Source organism: Gordionus sp. m RMFG-2023, chromosome 2, assembly GCF_954871325.1.
Source record: "Gordionus sp. m RMFG-2023 chromosome 2, tfGorSpeb1-WG-v2, whole genome shotgun sequence".
NCBI lineage: Eukaryota > Metazoa > Nematomorpha > Gordioida > Chordodea > Parachordodidae > Gordionus > Gordionus sp. m RMFG-2023.
In genome coordinates this window covers 29,671,545-29,694,201 of record NC_088776.1, presented here as the reverse complement: position 1 = coordinate 29,694,201, position 22,657 = coordinate 29,671,545, and the positions used below count along the sequence as shown (strand labels likewise).

At 27.2% G+C, this 22,657-nt stretch overlaps 2 protein-coding genes across 4 annotated transcripts in view; one reads left to right on the top strand and one right to left on the bottom strand.

Annotated features, from left to right (window-relative positions):
* LOC135923707 (collagen alpha-1(XV) chain-like) overlaps positions 1 to 18,583 on the top strand; it is a 32,572-nt gene extending 13,989 nt beyond the window's left edge. Inside the window, exons 4-20 of one of the 3 annotated variants that reach the window (XM_065458612.1) lie at positions 3,802 to 5,418; positions 5,478 to 5,521; positions 5,591 to 5,629; positions 5,687 to 5,740; positions 9,940 to 10,026; positions 10,186 to 10,356; positions 10,550 to 10,660; positions 10,711 to 10,810; positions 10,955 to 11,088; positions 11,604 to 11,741; positions 16,783 to 16,876; positions 16,950 to 17,035; positions 17,079 to 17,654; positions 17,703 to 17,897; positions 18,085 to 18,185; positions 18,230 to 18,315; positions 18,361 to 18,583. In XM_065458612.1, coding sequence (XP_065314684.1) covers positions 3,802 to 5,418; positions 5,478 to 5,521; positions 5,591 to 5,629; positions 5,687 to 5,740; positions 9,940 to 10,026; positions 10,186 to 10,356; positions 10,550 to 10,660; positions 10,711 to 10,810; positions 10,955 to 11,088; positions 11,604 to 11,741; positions 16,783 to 16,876; positions 16,950 to 17,035; positions 17,079 to 17,654; positions 17,703 to 17,897; positions 18,085 to 18,185; positions 18,230 to 18,315; positions 18,361 to 18,488 — 3,761 coding nt within the window. In that variant the 3' untranslated portion in view covers positions 18,489 to 18,583. Of the gene's footprint in view, positions 1 to 3,801; positions 5,419 to 5,477; positions 5,522 to 5,590; positions 5,630 to 5,686; positions 5,741 to 9,939; positions 10,027 to 10,185; positions 10,357 to 10,549; positions 10,661 to 10,710; positions 10,811 to 10,954; positions 11,089 to 11,603; positions 11,742 to 16,782; positions 16,905 to 16,949; positions 17,036 to 17,078; positions 17,655 to 17,702; positions 17,898 to 18,084; positions 18,186 to 18,229; positions 18,316 to 18,360 lie in introns of those variants that run through there. The other 2 variants (XM_065458613.1, XM_065458614.1) reach the window with 2 other exon arrangements.
* Positions 18,584 to 18,942: 359 nt separating this feature from the next.
* LOC135924241 (vesicular glutamate transporter 1-like) overlaps positions 18,943 to 22,657 on the bottom strand; it is a 59,774-nt gene continuing 56,059 nt past the window's right edge. Inside the window, exons 10-13 of the mRNA XM_065459293.1 lie at positions 21,380 to 21,509; positions 21,189 to 21,299; positions 19,421 to 19,548; positions 18,943 to 19,371 (exon numbers count right to left, since the gene is read on the bottom strand). Of these exons, the coding sequence (XP_065315365.1) occupies positions 18,943 to 19,371; positions 19,421 to 19,548; positions 21,189 to 21,299; positions 21,380 to 21,509 (798 nt within the window). The remainder of the gene's footprint in view (positions 19,372 to 19,420; positions 19,549 to 21,188; positions 21,300 to 21,379; positions 21,510 to 22,657) is intronic.

Here is a 22,657-nt window from a genome sequence, read left to right as displayed (position 1 = left end):
TGTGATAATAAATGTAATTAAATATATATTTAATATGAGATAGGAATAAATATTAAGAAATATAAATTAATATAAACAATAATATTTTTGAAAAATATATCCGGCATCTGCATTTTTTAGCATTAGGGGGGGGGGGGGGTATTTGTCCCCCTGCCACCTTCCCTGCTTACGCGCCTGTTCTATGTATTTGATAAGCATTGGAAAATTCAAAATCAATACTAAAAATGTAGGGGAGATGCAGCGTCTACATGATCGGGAGGGGTAGGAACAGTTTGCATCCTATTTTTTTGAGGGGGTAGGGGGTAAGCTGCTAATGGGGGTAGGATAAAAAATTTTTTTGGGGGGGGGGGGTTATCTATTAAATTTTGAGATGAAATAAGACAAAATTTATTAAAAATTAATACTTTTATTATAGTATTATTATAATACAATTCATCGACCAAATCTATATATTGCAAACAATCATACACATTGTTTTCCAAATAAACTATCCTTTTAAATATAATTTAAAAGGTTTAGATATTTCAGCAAGCTCATAATGCCATAATAATTAATTCATTGTAAATAATGGAGGTTTTAATTAAATTTATTATCTAAAAAATAAATTCTTTATATTCACAAAATATCGATAGTTGGTAGTAGAGATAGATTAATTTAAGTTATCCTTTATAAATTATTTGAAAAGAGTATCAATAAATAAATAGGTAAAATTAATGATAAAGAGACATCGCCGCCGGAGGTGGCGGGGATTTTTTAGGGGGATAGGCAAATGTTTTTGAAGGGGGTTTGCATCTAGTGAAGATCCTGTCATGTAGAAGCTGGGGAGATGTAACATAAACGGCCATGTTTGAAGAATGACCCCCACTTTTAACATTTTATCTATTGGATCAATTTCTCTTAATGTTGGTGAAGATGTATATATTTATGATATTTACCTTACTTACGTTTATTTAATGAATGGAGCAATCCAATAAAAAAATATTTTAAGTAAACTGTTTTGGTACCTCATTCTAAAAAAATAATGCTATGCACTTTTTTGGTCAAAATTACTAATTTAAATTACTGATATTTAATATAAATTTAAACTTACAAGTTTTATTTAATATACATATAAAGATATTTAATGACAATTGACTGTGAGTATTGTCTGGACATGTATTGGTTAGCCAGAATTCATTCATTCATATTGAAATGAAAAGTTTGCTTAAGGATGAAAATGATGATCAATAAATTCAATTGACAATTGATGATATAATCATTATTAAATTTGATATTCCTAGAACTTTAAGAAGGACAAAGCAAAAATTCAGAGACTTTGAAATATCCCCATATGGAATTTAATTCAAATAGAAATAGATTAATATTCACCAACCCACAGGAGTAAATTTTAAAAGATTATATAACACAAGCTAACAAATCATTTAATATTGTTAAAACTTATAAAGTTAAAGTATTTTTTAATGATATTTATTATATATTTGAATTATCTGTTAGATTATTAATTAATATAAATATAATAATTATATAAAATGGAGTATTTTTTTACTGATATTAATTATATATTAGAATTACCTATTAAATAATTAGTTATCATAGATCTAATAATTATATAAAATGGAGTATTTTTTTACAATCATTTATTTTTAGATAAGCATATTTGCCCATGATTTAACAAAAAATATGAGTTATAGTTTACTAAATCTACAGAAGAAATAATGAGTTACTCTGCATTATATGCAAAAAGGAATATTCAAAGAGAGAGAAGAGTGTTTATTGCATTCACTATGAAGAAGGGGCTGTTCTACCAAGAATTATTTGTTTGTTTGTTATTTATGTAAATAAATATATTATAATTTTCTCATTTATAAATTAATAAAATACTTTCATTGTTGTTGTATTTATAATAATTGTCTAATTAAGTTTGTTAAGCATCATTAGTTTTTTAAATTGATGAATGTCTAAATTATTGAAATAAGCATTTTAACATGTAGTTAATTAAGATAATAATTTATAAAATATTATCATTAAATATAGGAGTCTGTTGATAACTTAAGATGTTGATATTAAATATCTATCCACTTAATTTTTTAAATACTTAAAAAATGAAGAAATATTTACATAGTTTATTTTACAAATATTTTATATTGTAATTTTTAATATTATTAATATAAATTTTAAATAATATTTTAGCCAGTTAACACATACCATGTTTTAAATGGCCAGGAAAACAACTTTCACATAACCTCATTTAGTTAATAACTTTTATAGAGAGAGCATTGATTCAAAATTTATTTTAAAGATTAAGAATTGGGCTACACATTGAGAAACCCAATTCTTAATCCTATTTTTGAATAAAACAATATGGTCAGTCATACCACATCTCGCCTATTATTTCGTAACAAATATAGATAAAAATAAATTAAAAAATAGACAATAAAATAATTATTAATAATTTGTGTTGTTATAAACCCTGAATAAAGCAGCATCTAAAACATTATTTTAATTCTTTTTTAAAAAATATAATATCGTAATCGTACCAGTTCAATTTACAGGAAATTGCAAAAAATAAATAATAAGAAAATATTGATGATAGATATAAATGTTACATGGTCTGTTGCAACGTGACATAACTATTCATTTATTTATTATAAAAGCTATAATTAATTATAGTATTATATGTTCTATCATGATAAAGGATATAGGCTATGTTAGAGGCACAAAGGCGTATTTTCTAATGCCCTCAGTCAAAATTAAAAAAATAGGAGTTGAATTAATAATATCCAATATCATGATTTCAAGACAATATATTTTAATAAATATTCTTTCAAATTAAAATAATTTTAGAAATACAAATTTATATAGGAAAAGGTTATTACAAAACAAAACCTTTGTAAATTTTATTTATTTTGCCCTTTATCAATGTTTTTTTAAACACTACCTAAACTTTGTTCCGGCATTCCCTGTGTTGTGTTTCACCGTGATCTCTCAAATTTGCTTTTTTGAACCGAATTTTCTTTACTTAAAAATATAAGTTAAAAATAATATTTTATTATTAATTGGGCTTAAATATGTAAAATTTAAAAATGAAACATAAACTAATTGAATTTTTTTTCCATCTCAATAAATTAAAATTACATCAGTTGCACTTTCTAAATTTACTTTATTTAAACATAATTTTTTAATTTTATAAAATGGTGCAATGTAAAGTCAAAAAAAAGTTAAAAAATATTGATTTTTAAATTTAATAAAAATAAAGTAAATATTTTATATAAAACAATTTCAAAAAGAAAGTTTCCCATATTACGCTCTAAACTAGGGGTCAGTATGAGATAAAAAATTATCAAAGTAAGCGTAAGAATAAATAAAATACACAGTTTTGATATAATTTCAATTACAAATATATTATTTGGACTTATCTTAATGCGCTCCCAAATTGAGAGCTTAAATTTGGGAAGGGGCTCAAACTAGGAAAAATTTGTTAAATCATATGATTTTTCTAAATTCCTCTACGCTCATATATAATATAAGTTGCACAGTTTATTCAAATATCTCTTTTTTTCAAAAAGGATAGGTTTTAACCACATGTTAATTTGGTTAAACTATGTTTAATTATTAAATTTCTATGTAGAAAGATAAATAGATTTACAAAATATTTGTAATAGTTAAATTGATATAATCATATGCTTTAATTTAATTCAAATATAAAAAAATTTATATATGTCCAACTATATCTATACATAAAGATTTAACAGTTTTGACAATATATATAAACACTTGTACCTCATATAATTATATAAAAAGATTCAACTATATCAACAGTTTCAACAACATCGAATGTAAACACGAGTAAAAGTTCAACTATTTCTATTTCTTCAGATTCAGAATCCTCGCCTGCGACTTCTAATGAGGTAAATACTAAATCTACAGATTCAAACGATGGAAGTGGAAATAGTGGTTCTACTTCATCTTTATCTACGACTAAAAGAACCGGATCCACACAAAGTGGAACAGCTTCAACCGCAACTCCTTCATTACCAACAAATGAAACTGATACATCTACATCTCTTTCACCAACAAATGAAACTGATTCTACTAGTTTATCTTTAATTACAAATAGTGAAACTGGTTTAACTACATCTGATTCTACAACAGCTAGTGTAACTAGTTCAACTACATCTCTCACATCTTCTATTGGCGGAATAAATTTGATTACACCTTCTTCAACGGATGGAACTATTTCAACCATATCTCCTTCATCAGCTAGTGGAACTAGTTTGAATACACCTTCTTCATCAACGGATGAAACTAGTTCAACCATATCTCCTTCATCAGCTAGTGGAACTAGTTCAATTACAACTCAGTCCTTTATAATAAGTGAGACTACTAGCTCAACTGTATCTCCTTCTTCAACAATTATAGGAACTGGTTTAACCACATTTTCTACCTCAACGATAAGAGGGTCTGAATCAACTACATTTTCCAACTTAACAACTAGCGAAGTTGATGCAATTTCAACTTCGTCTTCAACAATTGAAACTGGTTCTACTAATTTACCTTTATTTACAACAAGTAAAACTGGTTCATCCATATCTCCTTCATCAATTATCAGTGAGATTAGTTCTATTATATCGACTGCATCAACAACAAGTGAAACTGAGTTAACTATATCTACATCATCAACAACAAGTGGAACTGGTCCCACTACATTTCCATCATCAAGTAGAGGTGATTTGTCTATATCTCCTTTATTAAAAAATGAAACAGGTTCTACTACTTTATCTTCAATTAGTGAAACTAGTTCAACCAAAGCTCCTTCCTTAACGACAATTGAGACTGGTTTAACAACTACAACTATCGAAACTGTTTCATCCACATCTCCTTCCTTAACAATGAGTGGAACTAGTTCAACTATTTCTTCCTTAACAACAAGTGAAACTGGCTCAAGAACAGCTACTCTTTCACTTTCATCTACAAAAAGTGGAAACGGTTCTTCTATTTTACCCTCATCTACAATAAGTGAAATTAGTTCAACCATATCTCCTTTATTAACGACAAGTGTAATTGGTTCAGAAATTACCCTTTCATCTAAAATTAGCGGAACGGTTTCAAGTGCATCTCCTTCATCATCAACAAGCGGGACTAGCTCAAATACACCTCCTTCATCAACAACAAGTGGATCTGGTTTAACTAAATCTCCTTTATCAACAACTAGTGGAACTGGTTCAGTCACTTCTCCTTTATCAACAATAAGTGAAACTGGTTCTACCACCATATCTGCAACGAATGGAACTGGTTCAATTGCATCTTCTTCATTAACAACAAGTGGGACTAATTCAATTACATCTCCTACATTAACAACAAGTGGAACTGGTTCTACATCTCCTTCCGCTACTTCTTCATTAACTACTATGGCCAAGGGTATAATAATATTACTTTTATATACTGTTTCATTATAATAATTATTTGTTTGATATTAGATAATAAATCAAGTAAACCAGAACCAGCTCTAGGACCAAAGAAAGTAGTGATTAAAATATTTTTTACAACAATAGTTATTTGATTATTCTAAATGCCATATTATATTTATAAGGACTGCTGCAAGCCAGTTACATTGAAAATAGGACAAAAAGTAATTATGAAAATTTTTTAAAAAATTGGTAATCCTACTCTTTTTTTTATATTAAAGGGAGATCCTGGCGAAAGAGGACCAATTGGTCAAAAAGGTGATAAAGGAGTACAGGTAAATAAACGATGAATTAAAATATAAATGTTATGATTTTTATGTTATTAAACAAAAAAAAATTGTTAAAATATGTTATTTTTTAAAATAATTTAAAAACGGAGAATTCTAATGTTCAGAGTGCATTATGAGTTAATTTTACTATTTAAAACAAGAATTTAATAAAAACCAATAGCTGTGAATAATCTTCAGGGGCCGACTGGCGACGCTATGGCCTCGTGGGCATTTTTTTAAAGCGGCCTCATTTTTATGGGGGCTTCGCCCCCAATACTCTTTTATTTTGCGGGCCTTCGGCCGGGTTCCCTTAAATGGCTTCTTCTAATTACATGATTTTTAATACCTCACTATTTACATTTTTAATAAAAATAAATCATATTTTTATTTTAAAAAATTCCACATCTAAAATTATTCATTGCACATCTAAAAAAATATTCATTTTACATATATAATTTATATTATATTTACACGATATTACACTAAAAAATCAAATCATATATCACGTGTTAAATATAAAATAATACATACTCAATATATAAAATCAATTAATTACACATATAAAATTATTGCATTTAAACAATTTTACACAGAGAATAAAATTGCTGCACTTATAAAATCAGGCACCAATCATATTGTAAATAGATATAAATATGATTTAAATACAAGAATTAAGATAATATATAATTTTTTCGTAAATCTCTCATTAACTTTGAACCTTTGCGCAAATAAATCTTCTAGTTCATCTGCGCTAATAGCTCTCGTTCAACTGGCATCATTAGAAATGCTTCTAATTTTTCTTGGCCTCTATTAGCTCTCCCTATTTTTCATATTTTTAATTTACTAAATGTTCTTTCGCAATTAACCTGTGTAAATGACAAAGTTAAAATGTTCATATGCCAAAAATAAATTGGTATATGCACTTGTGTGCATATTGTATCTTTTAAGAATTTCATACACGCATATTAAACACTTGTTACATTTATTATCTCACTCTGATTTATTATCATATTTATTCTTAACTTCTCACTGCTACATTCGAAATCATAGTCCGTTTCATTTAATTCTACTATTAAATCTTTGAATACACTTACAAATGAACACAAATCGTTACGTAATTTAACAATATTTGTAAATTCTGCCAGTTTTTTCAAGACCTTTTCAGAAATACCTTTACTATTTATTTCATCATAATGCCTTGGATGCAAATATTGCACATTCAAAAAAAGCTAATATTCGCAAAAAACAGTTCCGACAAACTACTTATCAATTATAGGACGAAATACTTCGACCCTATAAAGGTCAATCAATTCTTAAGGACGTTCATCTTGGCCTTCATCACTATATATTCTCTTTGCTCGTCCTATTAGATCTTTTTACAAAGCATTTTGTATTTAGATACTCCTGGGAGCTATAAATATTAAAATGTTTCATTTTTAGAAGCCATTTTTATTGTTTTATTTTGAATCGATGTAATAGTTACCGATGATACAGAAGACTTAGCATCTTCTATCATTTTCCATGCTGATAAAATATTAAAATTTTTGAAGATATAATGACATCAACATAAATTATCGATCAATGACTGAACTTCTTATGAGGTTTTTACTTCAAATGATTTATTATCTATTGCTGCAAATATGCGGGGTGAATTTGATGGGTTGCATGCTCTTAGACTAGAGGCTCGGGGTAGTTTTTTATATTTGGTGTTAGAGTCACATATTAAATCTGCATATGTGATTCATGCGATAATATTGAAGGCAAAAATTTATTTGGATTATTGAACAGACTAGCAACTTCTTTGGTATAAAAGGATGGAAGCTTGGGTAAAACAGAATAATTCATCTGGCTAAAGTAAATTGAGAAGGCTGCAAAAAATAGGTGAGACAAGGTGGTGGGCCCGTGAAATAGCCCTTAGATGGATATATGGTAAAAAGAGCGCCAATCTGCCCCTGATAACCTTTAGAAAAAAATATTGAAAGTCAACGGTTTGATGTTCTTGGTTTAGACCAGGGTTTGGACCAAACCCCAGCAGTTTTCACCTTTATAATGGTTTTATTATTCTACTCGGTCTTTGCATAGGGTGATCGGAAGAAAAATGATTTATGATATTTTATCTTTTTATAAATATCAAATAAAATATAAACAATTCAATCTGTCATAATTGAATGTAAATATTTGTAAAATCAACGTTGATAGAATTTGGATTTATAAAATTTAATTTTTAATAAAGTCATTATGTATTGCGTTTTGTGAGTTATTTTATTTTATATAATTTTATTTATAGATTTGTAAAATTGGTTTATTATGAAGTCATTATGATTGCGATTTTTAGTTATTTTTATTTTATATAATTTTATTTATGCTGATTTTCAGCATGATTGTGAGATTTATAATTTAAAAAAAATGTATTTTAGATTATTATTGTTTCGAATTATTTTTTATGAGTAAAGCTTCCCTATAAAAGGGGAAGTAAAATATAAAGTAAAAAGAATTCGTTTTTTTTCCTTTAAAATTTTAAAATTGTTATTGTTTTTATTTTGGAATTTAATAAAATCTATTCTACCGTAACTGTTAGTGTAAAGAAATATAATTTCTAAGCGGCATAACTTTTATACAATCAACTTCAGTTTTCTATGTCTTAGTCAGGTGACAGACGAAAAAAGAAGAGAAATAGATTTTTAAAAAGATGGCACAAACTGTCCTGTGTTGGGTCATGGCTTAAAAATGGAATATCAAATGAAGAATTTTTTTAATCTAATCTTAATAACACTGATCTTATTATTGTAATATAAATTTATTTATTTTTATCAGAGACGTCAATGTATTATTTAGGGGGATGCTTAAAAGTTTAGTTATTTTTAGTGCTGTAAACATTTCTAAAAAAATTGAACGCGTTCAACGTTCATTGACAAAAATCGAACGCGTTCACGTTCAAGTTCATATTCAAAAAAAGTAACGCGTTCACGTTCATAAAAGCGTTCAAAATTTTATGATAAATTTTTTTTAAATTTAATTTAATATAAATAAACTTATATTTTTTAATACAATATATTTTAGCCATGTTAAAAAATAATAGTTTTATTTTGATAATAGCGAATAAAAAGATATTTTTATAAAAAAAAAATCTTATTAAATTTTAATAACAATTGTTTTTAAAATATTTATCTGATAGACAGGAACACTTGGCAGTTAATACGGCATTAGCTAAACTAAAAACGTGCTCTACAGGGGCAGATGAGGGGATTGCGGTATTATACTTAATAAACAGCTCACCTGGAGAATTAATTAAAAACATATTGTTTTGTTATTTACAAAAAATTGAGATAAGTTATCCTCCTCCAATCCATTCTCTACTCTCGACAAAAAAAAGGATATCTCGAAATTAACAGTTCTCTATGGTTTTCAAAGCATTTTTTTCAATAACGCTATATGTTTATTTTTAATAGGTTTCCTATCCATTCTGAAACAATTATTCTTACTGTTGTTATAATATTTTATTATTTTCTAAGACTCAACTTAAACTCAGCTTTCAATTAATTAAAATGAAATAAAAAAACTTACTAAATTCTTAAATAGATCGTTTTCTTCAAATAATAATCACAAATTTATCTTTTTATTTCCATTTTTCAAAATATAATTTTATTTTCAAATATCACAATATTTTTTTTTTCGAAAACAATTAAAATCCATAAAAAATAGAATTATGAAATATTCACAGAAATCATAAGTAAAGAAAAATATATTAATTATAATACTTTGTTTATGTAATCTTCGACCAATCAACAATACTCAATGCTGTTGATTGGCATCTATATTTAAAATCAAATATTGTAAATTTTTCAAATACTATGACAATTATATTCTCATATTTGCTAATAAATAGTTTTCATTCAATAATGATATTTGTATTATATAGGTATTGAAAACCAAAATAAAATCGGTCAGGGTTGTTTTATCTTTACATGGTTTAGTTTTGGCCTTTACTAAGTGGTTAAGGTATGTCTTTAAAAATCGGTTTCAGATTGAACCGTGATCTTCACTATTTATAAATATAATTTAATATAGTAAAAAAAAATTAATGGATATATTGTATTAATGTAACATCATTTATTATTCCTCTCAACATACTTTTTATTTTACCACCACAATCATTTTTTTAAAGAATTTGAGGTATATTTAAGAAAATAAATATTTTTTAACAGGGGCCTCACGGTTCAAGAGGAGAAACTGGAATGCCAGGTAACGTGCGCTTTTTAGATCATCTTGGAAGAATTGCTGAAATGCAACCAGTATAATTATTTTATGCTTTCCTTATCTAATTATTGCAAAAAAACATAGTTAATTTAAAATGACTCTATCTTATATTTTCTTAATCAATAAATAGATATTTGATAATCGCTAATTATTTCAAATATATTAACCATACAAATTTAAACTATAATATAAAGGGTCAAAAAGGACAAAAGGGAGAAACAGGGGACATATCAGTGATCCAAGTTAAAGGTGAATCTGGTGATGGGGGTAAGCCTGGTATCAGAGGATCTCGGGGTAAACCCGGACATAGAGGACCACGAGGTCCGCCTGGACCATATGGCGAGATTGGAATGCCCGGCTTTCCGGTTTAAAACAAAAATACAAATAAATTTTTGAATATTCAATGTATTAAAAAAAATTTAATACATGTGGTAATTATTTTATTTTTAATAATTAGTATCCCATTATATAATCCATACCAAAATTTGTAATATATCCTGTTTAATTACTTTAATTGGCAATTAATTTTGGGAAAAACATTGTAATTGCTATTAAAAGGGACCATCAGGACCCCCAGGGCCACATGGACCACCAGGACGAGGATTACGAGGAGAAAAGGGAGTAATGGGACCACCTGGACCTCCCGGACCTACTACTGTCATTAATGCGGTATTTTTAAAATTTTACTTTTCATTAGAATTAAAATTATGATTATTTAGCGCGGACAACCGTTAACCATTGTTCCAGGACCGCCTGGCCCACAAGGACCAGAAGGTCTACCAGGTCCCTCAGGACCTATAGGACTAATAGGCCCACCAGGTAATTTTTTAAATCTTGACAAATTTTTGAAACAAAACTACATTATCATTGTTAAATATAATGTTTTAAAATTTATAATCAAATAAACCAATAGAAAAATAGACATTTTTGCTAATATAACTGTTATAATTATATATTAAAAAGGACCTAAAGGAGATCGTGGATTGCAAGGATATGTAGGCCCTCCAGGTCTTAAAGGTGAGCGAGGATTTATCGGACCTAGAGGTGAAAAAGGATCTCCTGGTATTGAAGGATTACCTGGACACCCTGGACGACCGGTCATATTCCATTTAATATTAACTTTATATCTAACTAAAATATTTATAGATTGATTTATCGTTAACATTTATTATCCATTGCATTTTTTAAAAGCCATTATAATTATCTTTTTATTTAAAACTTTTATTTAATACCTTTTAATCTTATTATATTCTGCTGTCCATTTTTATTTATCAATTTTATAGAAATGAAAGGTTATGTATTTGTTATGTTTTTAGGCCATAATGCACTTATAGGTAATAATAGTTAAATTATGCAGGGTAAATTTAATAAATAACCTTCAATCCAATCGTCTAAACATAAATTAAAAAAGCGTCTCTCATATTGGTGGCTTTTAATATTATTTTAAATTTTAAAATATTAATTATGTGTGATATATCTTAATGCCATGATTTGCTGATAAATCCTATGATAAGACTATCTATTTTTAATATTTAAGTATTATAGAATATTATAAATGATTCAAATATTTTAAATAATAAGTTAATTCCATTTAAAAATTTACAATAAATAGGGAGAACCTGGACGACAAGGAAGCGCAGGTTTGCCAGGACCACCTGGACCTCCAGGTCCCCCTGCAACTTCGGATTCCCAAATCCAAAAAATTGATCCCCGACAAATACAATCATTGCGTGGGCCACCAGGACCGACTGTATTTTAATTGATTCCTTTTGTATTTCTTTATAAATGCTATAACCAATTTAGAACCTGAACTAGTTTACAAACTAGAGCGAGTCTTTGCTAGTTTTCGAGATATTATATAAACTAGCTGGAGGCTTAGCTAATAAAGAAACTATCCAGTGAATATACAAACTAGCTAGCTAATATATAAACTAGCAAGCTGATATATAAATTAGCAAGCTGATATACAAACTAGCTAGCTATTATACATAGTTAGATAATAACAAACTAGCTAGCACACAAACTAGCTAGCTAATATACAATTAAGCTAATTTGATTTTTCTTCGTTTTCCTATTTTCCCCCATAAATTTTATTAATCCTAATTTTTGTAGGCCTGTGACCTAGTTATATTTTTTTAAAGTATATATTTGTAAACATCTCAGTACTTTCCTCCTTATCACATCAAACATCTTTACCCAATTCATTTTCCTCATTTAGTAATGTTTCCACACTTTTTGCAAGTCTCCTTAATCTTTGTGCTTTCAAGAACACCATTTCCATGAGCATTTTTTACACATTGAACAGCTAGTATATCATGACTTTTCTTCATCATTTGTTATGCGATCCGAATATTATTTTTGTTTCCTTTTTTAGTTTCCAGCTCATTAAAGAATTTATACGTCTTCATTCCCATAATCTTCTATGATTCTGCCATCAGGTCTCCCTATGCCTGTGTATTGCAGGCCCTTTGTCCAACCTCAAACCTCTACCCATTTCAGCAATGCCTTCTTTAATTCTTTTTTATTTTGGTTCATGTCAGATGTTTTGGCACTTGTATTGGCCAATAAAACTTTAAACCTTAGCACATATTTTTTATTTCTTTCCACACCTTTAACTCCGATGTCCTCTGTAAATAAGTGATTTTTGGATGATACACTTTTCTCCTACCATTTTTTTTATTATTTGATATGCTTCTATCGCTTCTCCTTGCCATTGAATATTCTACTGTACTTTTGCATCGCCAGATTAATAAGTCACTTATTGCTTTTTATCCTACTCAAAGATTGTACATACCACTATTTCCATGGCGTAGTTAAAATCTAGAATCTTCTTTCCTTCAAAATTTCTCTCATACAAAAACTAAAGCTCCTATAAACTTCTACATATCCTACAGATATTTTACAACGTGCCTATTTAAGTCTCCGCTGAACATAATCGCCTCCTCATTAGGCTCGCCTAATATCAGCTCTAAAATATGTCCCATAATATATCCTTTTATTCATCACTTACTAAATCCTCGTGGTGCATAAGCTAAAATTACGTTGAATATTCTTTTATCAAACCATTTTAACCACTATCATACAATCGATCAATCTCCCTTGTTGGGTTTCCGCCGGGATACTATTATTATTCTTTTGTCATAAGTAGGTGCCCAATGGGTATTTAGTGACGGTATTTTTAGGACCGAATGCCCCTCCTATCACAAATACCGTTAGGCGGCTTATACAGCGGTAATTTCACCATTCCCCAGACCGAAGGGAAACTTTTAAACCTTCATTAGCCGCCCTGTCCCTCGCTACGTTGAGGTGGATGGACTATTTAAAAAAAATTATTACTTATAATTAATTGTACAAATTTTTTATGGGGATAACCCATTTCCCTGTTATGCCAATTTTCTGGGAAAAGCTCTTTCTAGCATTTTCTTGTCTTGTTTAGAATCTTTATTCCTCTCTCATTTATTTAAATTAGAACTACTTCCAGAGACTTATTGCATTATGTTTAGCCATCAGAATCTCATGAAGCAACTTATGGATTCCCCCTTTTCTTACTATTTTTCAATTTCGTTTTTTAAATATAGCTGCGTTCTTTAAAATAATCCACTTTTTTTATTTTAATCGTCGTGGTTAGAAACTTAATGTTAGATTCAAAGCAAAGCTTAAGAAATAATAAAATTGAATCATGACTTTGCGTCAACAAAAAACTCTGATTGCAAATAGTTATGAAACAAGTCACTGGAAGGTAGTTCAATTTAAAAAGAAGTTTTGAGTAAAAAAGCTAAAGCAAATGGAGAAATTAGAACTTCTAAGATGGTTTTATTCCTGGAAGTAAGAAATACGGAGTTAATCTGTGTATCAGATTTTCTTCATATACACGAAACGTATTAGCATTAATTATAAACAAAGTTAAATTTTGTCATCTTGGAAAAAAGAATCAGGATAATGTGATCTAAGTTTTTTTAGTGTTAATTTTTCCCCATATAAAGTAAAAAGGTAAATTAAAAAGTGAATTAGTTAATATGCGTAAACATTGTAATATATCGAAATATTATAATGTAAGTTAAATAAAATAAAACTTCAAAATAATGAAAAATTAAGGGGATATAAAAGTAGACCAAAAGGGAGAATAATTCTAATATAGAAATCATTAAAAAACTTAAAAATTTGAAATACAGTAAAAGGAATTTCCATTCAAAAAACCGTTAATCTTTTCTCAATTTATTTTTCTTCTCATTTTTGATAATTCTTTTGTCTTTTTTAAAATTAATTTATAAATTTTTCCTGTTATTTTTCTTCACTGCTTCTACACGATTTTTTATGTTATTTTTTAACAATTCTTTCCTCCTTTTTCATCCTATATTATTTTGACTTTTTTTGATTTTCTTTCCTTATATTGTAATCTTTTACATACATTTCTAACCTTTTCAATGTTTTTAAGTCATTTTTAATCTTTATTTATCTGATATTTTCTAAAAAAAAAATTTGATAAAGGTTTTAGTTATTAGTTTGTAAACTAGCTAAACTTTTAGCTTAGTTGGCTAGTTTATGTATAAGCTGTGACCAGGCGCGTAACCAATGGGGGGGAAAGGGGGAAATCCCCCCCCATCGCAAATTTGACTGTATTCTTAAATATCATTTTAAGCTAATAAAAATTTTACCCTCCACCCCCCCCCCCCAATCAAAATTTTACAAATATTTGAATAACAATTTTCCAACATAAAACTTATTTTTTATAAATATATTTTATTAAAATTTCCTTTCCTTGTGAGTACATTAACATTATTCAAAAATATTAATAAAATGTAAAAATTTTAAGTCAAAGAGATTGAAATCAAATGGTAATTTAGTTTATTATTATATATAATTATTTTATTAAATTCAAAATTATTAGTAAGTTAGAATTAATAAGTATTTTTAATATTAATTATTAATAAATATCTATAATTTTTTAAATATTTTATTTTTACTTCGATTTTGTAGAACAAAAAAATAGAAATACAAAAGTTAAATAAGGCTGAGCATGAAAAAAAGTAATGTGTCGTAAGAAGCGATATCATTATTGAATTCAATTGATAAATCAGAGTTTATCATTGCTGCTAGTTGCATCAATAAATTATTTTCCTATAGCTCACTACTTTGTAGAAATTTACAAAAACCAAATTTAGATTTGGTTCAGGTTATTGATTTGGCGGAAAATATATATGAACAGGTAGATATACAATAAGAATGAATGTAGATGAATATTTTCATAATATTTATATAGACGTTGAATCGAAGGCTAAATTTTATGATATAACACTAATTAAACCTCGTCTAGCACCTGGGCAATTATTGAGATGTAAAATAAATATTGGCTCAACTGAAGAATATTATAAAATATCCACTTTCATCCCATTCTTACATACTTTTTTATCGCAAATAAAAGTTCGGTTTTTAGATAAAAAACAAGTCTTTAGCAATCTTCAAGTTTTAATACCCAAAGATCCATCTTGGTTTTCTAATGCCACTATTGGTAAAATTAAATATTTAGCAAAATTTTATACCTACGATATTGATACTGAAATACAGTGAATTCGAATTGTGGTATAAATATTTACTACGTTTAGCTATTTTACCTGAGCATGCTATTGATGCGCTCAAACGGTGTAGAGAAACCTTGGCTCAAATTCCTAATATTTTGAAGTTGTTTTATATTCTACCATGTTTGCCTATTATAACAGGTACGAATGTAAGGACTTCCCAACTTAAGAAGGTTGAAAACATATTTATGAAGTACTACTTCCGAATCTCGGCTAAATGGGTTAGCTCTGTTAAATATCCACAGAGATTTGGTTCCAACGACAAACAAAATTCTTGATAAATTGGCAACATTCCCACGAAAATTAAAAATCACATTATAATTATAGTATTTAATAAAATTTTTTGTATAATACTGTATTTGATAAGAAGTTTAAAAAAACTTGTTTTTTAAATTATATTCTAGTCAATATTTTATAGTTTTGTTAAACGCCTCGTTTTGAGCCGATTTTTAAAAACGGCTAACTCAGTTATTTATCCAGAAAAATATTATGCAAGCCTGAAAATTTTGTTCATAGAAGAAGCAAAGGTCTAGACATATAGTATCGAAATTTCGAGACTTTAATATTTTTCTGGCGAAAATATTGAGTTAGCCGTTTTTAAAAATCGGCTCAAAACGATCCGTTTAACAACTTTAATATTTTATACACACTACTATTAGTATTTTCAATAAAAAAATTTTATTATACTTATATTGTATGAGAATTTAAGCTAAGGCTAGCTTTAAAGCAAATTTTATAAAAAAAATGACATTAAAATTTATTTCAACTTTACATTTAAAAAATTTTATTAAATATAATATACCTAACTAAAAATAATAAAAAATAGGCTTGTAATATCCATTGGCACGAATTAGTAAATAATAGTTACAAATATAAATATAATTATTATTAAACTATGAATAATTTAATGGAATAGCTAAAACATAAGGCCCGGCCGAAGGCGGGAGGAAAGCTGGCCGAAGGCCAGATAAGGGGTGTTTGGGGGCGAAGCCCCCAAAAAATTTCTCCCCCCCCCCCCCATAAGAAAATCTTGGATACGCCACTGGCTGTGACATAATATATAATATTGAATATGTAAATGAGGAATTGAATTATATTAAATCAAAAACTATTATATATTTTATCACTTATATTTGGTTTAATTGTTGCAAATACTAATTCATCCCTCAATTTTTTTCACATATTCTTTTAAAATAATTACTATATTTCCTATAGGGACCACCTGGATTACCTGGAGTTGGATTACCAGGTCCACCGGGTAGAGGATTGCCTGGACCACCTGGCGCTGGGTCTATATCTCCATCTTATAGTAATCATGAGAAATATATAATGATAAAGTCAATATTACATTATTGTTTATAAATTTAATATCGTTTAAACAGTGCAAATGTCTCAATCATGTCCACAAATATGTCCTCCAGGTCCGGCAGGGCCTCCTGGCCCTTCAGGGAATCCGCAAATCCAATCGGTATTAATATATAATTTAAATAACATTAAATATCAATTTTAAGATTTCACCATCGCAAGGAACAAAAGTGATAAGATCTCAAAGGGAGTTGGATAACTTATATGGTAGATTGCCTACTGGGTCGTTTGTTTATATATTAGAAGATCCTAAAGAATCTTTGGTTTTAAGAACTGACTGGGGATGGAAACACATTAAATTAGGAGATTTAATACCACCTCCTAACTCACCTTCTGGTGCATATTCCCGCTATTCATATGATCATCCACAAACCCCAGTCCCTCATAATGAAATTGAACGTCAAAATATAGAACGCCAAAAGCAAATTAACTTACGAAATAATATTTTACAAGAAAGAGAGAGACAGAGACAACATTCAAGAGCTGCCTGGTCCAACGCTAAAACTGTCATAAAAGATGATGTATTGAAGCAGAAATTTTATTTGATTAATCCCAATAAATATAATTACGATAAGGATATATATAATTCAGAAAATCTGAAAAATTTACATTACCATCAAAGTTACCAAAATATTAAAAAAAGCGTTGAAAACTTTAATCTTGTATCCGCTCCATTGACAATAATGAAGACACAATTTCCTGTTGAACAAGAGATGAAATTAGTATTAATTAATTAATTAAATATATCTATAATATTTCTTATTTTATAGCTAAGGTTAATTGCCTTGAACCATCCACTTAGAGGAGGGATGACTGGATTAGCAGGAGCAGATTTTAGATGTTATAAACAAGCTGGAGTTTCAGGATTGACAGGAACATTTAGGGCATTATTAACGGATAAACAACAGGATTTAAAACATATAGTTAGACCTAAAGATTGGAATTCTACAGTGATCAATATTAAAGTATTTTTACATTAAAACAAATTCATAATCTTAGAATAAAAAAATTATTTAGTAAAATAATATTTTTGAATAACTTATCTTATTTAATTGTAATCAAAGCTAAATATTAGATGTTTGAGCAGTTTAATAGTAAATATCTAAAAAGAATAGAGTAGTTCTGTACAGTATCATTTCTAAAATATTATAGGGTGAAAAATTATTTGATCAATGGACACAACTATTTGCTCTTAAACCCTTAAATAAACTGTATTCATTTGATGGGAGAGATGTTTTAAAAGACAATACTTGGTATTTATTTTTTTTGTATGATATTTACATTTGTATAAACCAAGGCCTGATAAATATATTTGGCATGGAGCTATGAAAAATGGGGATATCGATAAAAATTCTTCTTGTAAGGGCTGGACTTCGTCTCATGGTAATTTATTCTTATTAAAATATAATAAATCTATAAATTATTTAGGTACGTATTTTGGAAAAGCTTCTCATATTGGATCTGAAGGACAAAGCAATATTTTAGATCAAAATGTAGTTTCGTGTGATCGAGAGAACATTGTTTTATGTATTGAAATAATAACTAAGGATAATTGAAAACATATGACTATTTGAATATACAATTACGATATTTTAACATATTTATAACATTTAACTGTAGCCTAGACCTAGTTTGACCTTATAAATGCTTATAATTTAATAAAAGTTTTTTTATGTAAGTTAGATAATCTAATCTATTTAATATTTTTAAATTAAGACCTGATATATAAAAAATATAATGCATTTATAAATTTTTAACTTATTTATAGAACTGTTTAATTTATATAATTTTTGTTTCATTAATTTGACTATACAAATATGTATATGATTAATAGATAAATATTTTACTGTAAAATATTATTAAAACATTTGAAATAAATATGTATAAATTTAAAAATATTAAAATCTAAAATTTTGGCTAATTCTATGGCTCCTGAAATAAAATATCCAGTCCTCCACAAAGTAGCAAATAATTTTTTTTTATTTTTTTTTAATTAATAACATAATATTATTAGCATTGATAAAAATCATTTTTAGCTATCTTATATCTATTAATTTTCTGTCCAAATTGTTCTCCATTTATCGTTTGATTATCATTAAAGTTACTTTTTTTTATCACGAAATTAATATTATTTTCATCATTAAATGGAATGTGACTTTTGCGATCTTCAAAATCTTTCCTTTGAGTTATATTTAATTTTCCATTTATTTTGAGTTCTGAATTATTTTGATGTTTAATAGACATATTTGTATCCTTGTCACGATATGACAACAATGCTTTAAATTTTTCAAACCCATACCTAGTATTATCTATATCATCTAAATAAAGAGCATCCGCCCATGGTTGTTTGACGCCTGATGCATATATACCGTAGAAAACAACACCGAAAAAGTGTATTATGCTGGCTATTAAAAAAACTTTCTTCCATTCTTCAGATGTCTAATTTAAAAATATATTTCATTAATATATGAATATTAAAATAAGTAACTTCATGTTTGGTAATCTTTTCAACCACAATAGGACATATCATTCCTGCTAAAGTCCCAATTCCATTAGATATTCCCATTAATATGCTTGCATATTTAGGAGCTATATCCAAATGATTTACATTAAAACCTTTTTTAAAGTTTTTAATAATAAATAAATTGTAAAATGATATTTGTGTTTTTTTTATGGTTATTCTTAAATCACAATAATGAGAGATCGGGGCAAAACGATTGGTATTTTATATTTTTACCATATTAGTTTGAAAAAAGCAAACAGAACAATATGTAGCCAAATTCCCTATTCATAAAATAAAAATAAAAAGTAGCTCAATACCTAAAATATTTTATAGGCTATAATTAATAATATGTGTCATTTTATCTATCTTATCCCGTACCCAGGATAAAATAGCTAAGCACCAGGATAAAGTGGTTAAAACATAATTGATCACAATATTGTTATGTTGAACAAAATATAAGAAATTTTATGATCTATTGATTACTTTGAATTACAAACTTATCAATACAGATTATAAATAAATTATTAAAATTAGAACATTTTGTGGTCAATTTTAGGCACACCTACATTTTAATTATTCCCTATGCGATTATATTTAAAATTCTTATTCCATATAACGCACAAACTACTTATTGATCTTCCTATTTGCTCAAAAATTTCTTTTATGGTTAATATTTCAAAATTCCTTTTTTTTATATATAGCTTTAATCAGGCCAAACATTGTAACCTTTTATCCATAGCAGCTTTACTCAGAAATGATACCTATTAAATAAATCGTTATTATTTGACTTCTTAAGCTATAAAGGTCTAAATACTTCAATTTATAGCTGATACTTTAAAGACATATGTGCAAAATTTTAAATCAAAATTTTAAATCACTAATAAAAATATAATATATTAAAAGCAAAAGAATACTAGAAGATGATTTTTATAATTTACAATTTTTTGGCAAAATATATAAAATCAGTAACATTTACCAATAGATAATCATAGGTAAGAAATTATATATAAAAATATATCTACACGCCAGATTTATATTTATTCTCAAGGGCCAAAGTTATTCGCACTAACATTGTTACCACAATAATTGTTTTATCACGGTCCCGTTAAAAAATGTTTACTAATGAACAAAAAAATGAGTTATAATGCCCTCACTTAAAATTAAATATAATTAATAACTAGACTGATCATTCGTGTAAAATAGAGAAATTAATATGCAACCTCTTGAGTTAAAAATCTGAAGAGAATAAAAGTAAAGATAGTCATAGTCTAATAGTATTAATAAATAAAACACACATAACCAAGAAGAGATCTGCAAGCTCGAAATTTATATATAAAAAATAAAAATTAAACCCATTATTATTAAATATTATGAATTGCTTAGTCTTTATTACAGATAAATTATAATTATTTTATTTTGATAAAACAAGGAGAAAACATTATTTTCAATTTATTTTCTAGAGTTTTTTAATAGTCCCGAATCTAGTTTCAGACCATCTTGCAAAGTTCGAATCAGAAATGCGTTGTAATCAAGATATAGAAAATTAAACTGCTGCATAAATAGATATTAAATTTTTAAAATTATTCTGGGATTTATATTAATTAGTAGTAGAATCAAAATGTTTCAATTAATGTATCTTTTATTAGATGAAGAAAATTTATTAGAACTTTACTAAGATACATATTATATATCAGTTATATTGCTAATTTTTAAATAGCTTGATTAATTTTGATAAAATATGTAATAATATAACCAGATATGGCAAAGCCGCTAAAACCGACTGCTAATGTTAGAGCAGTTATTGCACTCCTTGTATTATTGGTGTAGCCGATGACCAACAAAAATACGGCTTCCATTCCAAAACCTTTAGATAAGAGTTAAAACTGTAAATTAATATTTTATATAATAAAATTTGTTAAACATTAATGAGAATTGTTAGATTACCCCCACAATTAAACAATTTCCTCACCACTGTAGTTGAAAAATAATTCTGGCGTAAATAATCAGCAAGTTGTCCTCCAAATGGAACTATGATTGTCATTACTAAATGAGGTAAGGCAGCCAATAGCCCACCCTGTAATATAATTTAGGAATATTTTACAATAAAAATTTAATTCCTTAATATGGTAAATTTTGAAAAAATACTTAAGGTTGTGTCCCAAATGTTAGAAATAAACCTAAATTTAAATTTTTGCAAATTAATAAAATTGTGAAACATGTCTGAAATCTTTCCATTATTTTTTCTATAAAAAAATAAAGAAAAAACATCAAAAAAACGAGAATAAAATTAACATACTTTAATATTACTTATACTATAGTCATAAAAATTACCCCAAATAAAATAAATTTTGAAAACATTTAATTCAAATTTATTAATTTCTATTATTTTTAAAAATAAATAAATTTTTATAAATGACGGAAAATTATCTAGACTACTTATTTTTACATTGAAAATAATTTAAGTTATTTTTTCTTCAAAATTAATAAATTTATTTATTTAAATTTTAGATTTAGGACACGGCAAAAATTAGACAATATTTTGTTTTAAAAAAAAAGAGTCTATAAGAACTATAATGAGTATTTATAGGAACAACAATATTCACAGTAGGCGTAGTCAGAATGTTTGAGCAGGTGGTGATCTTTTAAATAAAAAAATTTCTAGCCGAACGCCGTGAGTGTTTGATTTAAAATTTCAAATTTTACTTATATCCTATGAGCTTTAAATAATATGAATAAACTTGATTCTATTTCATAACTTTATATTAGCAATTATATCCAATATTTATTTATTTGAAATACAACCGAAAATAATAAGAAATCAACAAGGGATTCGAACCAAACCCGAACCTGGAAAAGAAAACCCGGGTTTTTGAAAAAAATTTGAAGCTGAACCGAACCTTAACCCCGTTTATAATTTTCAAAACCCAGAACTGAACCAAGGAATTTTATTTGAACTCAGGTTCAACCAGGTTCAGTGTATTGTTTAAAATTATAATTGTAAATACAAATATATATAATTTAATTGAGATTTTAATATTTTCAAATTTCCATTATTTAATTTTTTTAAATTTATTCTCAAGATTCCTATTGGAGTGTTAATAAATTTTAAACAATTAAATTCTTTGTGCCATTTATTTTTAATTTTTAACTTATTCTCAAAGATTATTAATTAGAGGAAAATGAAAGTGAACAAGTAAAAGTAAAAATTATTATATTGGATAT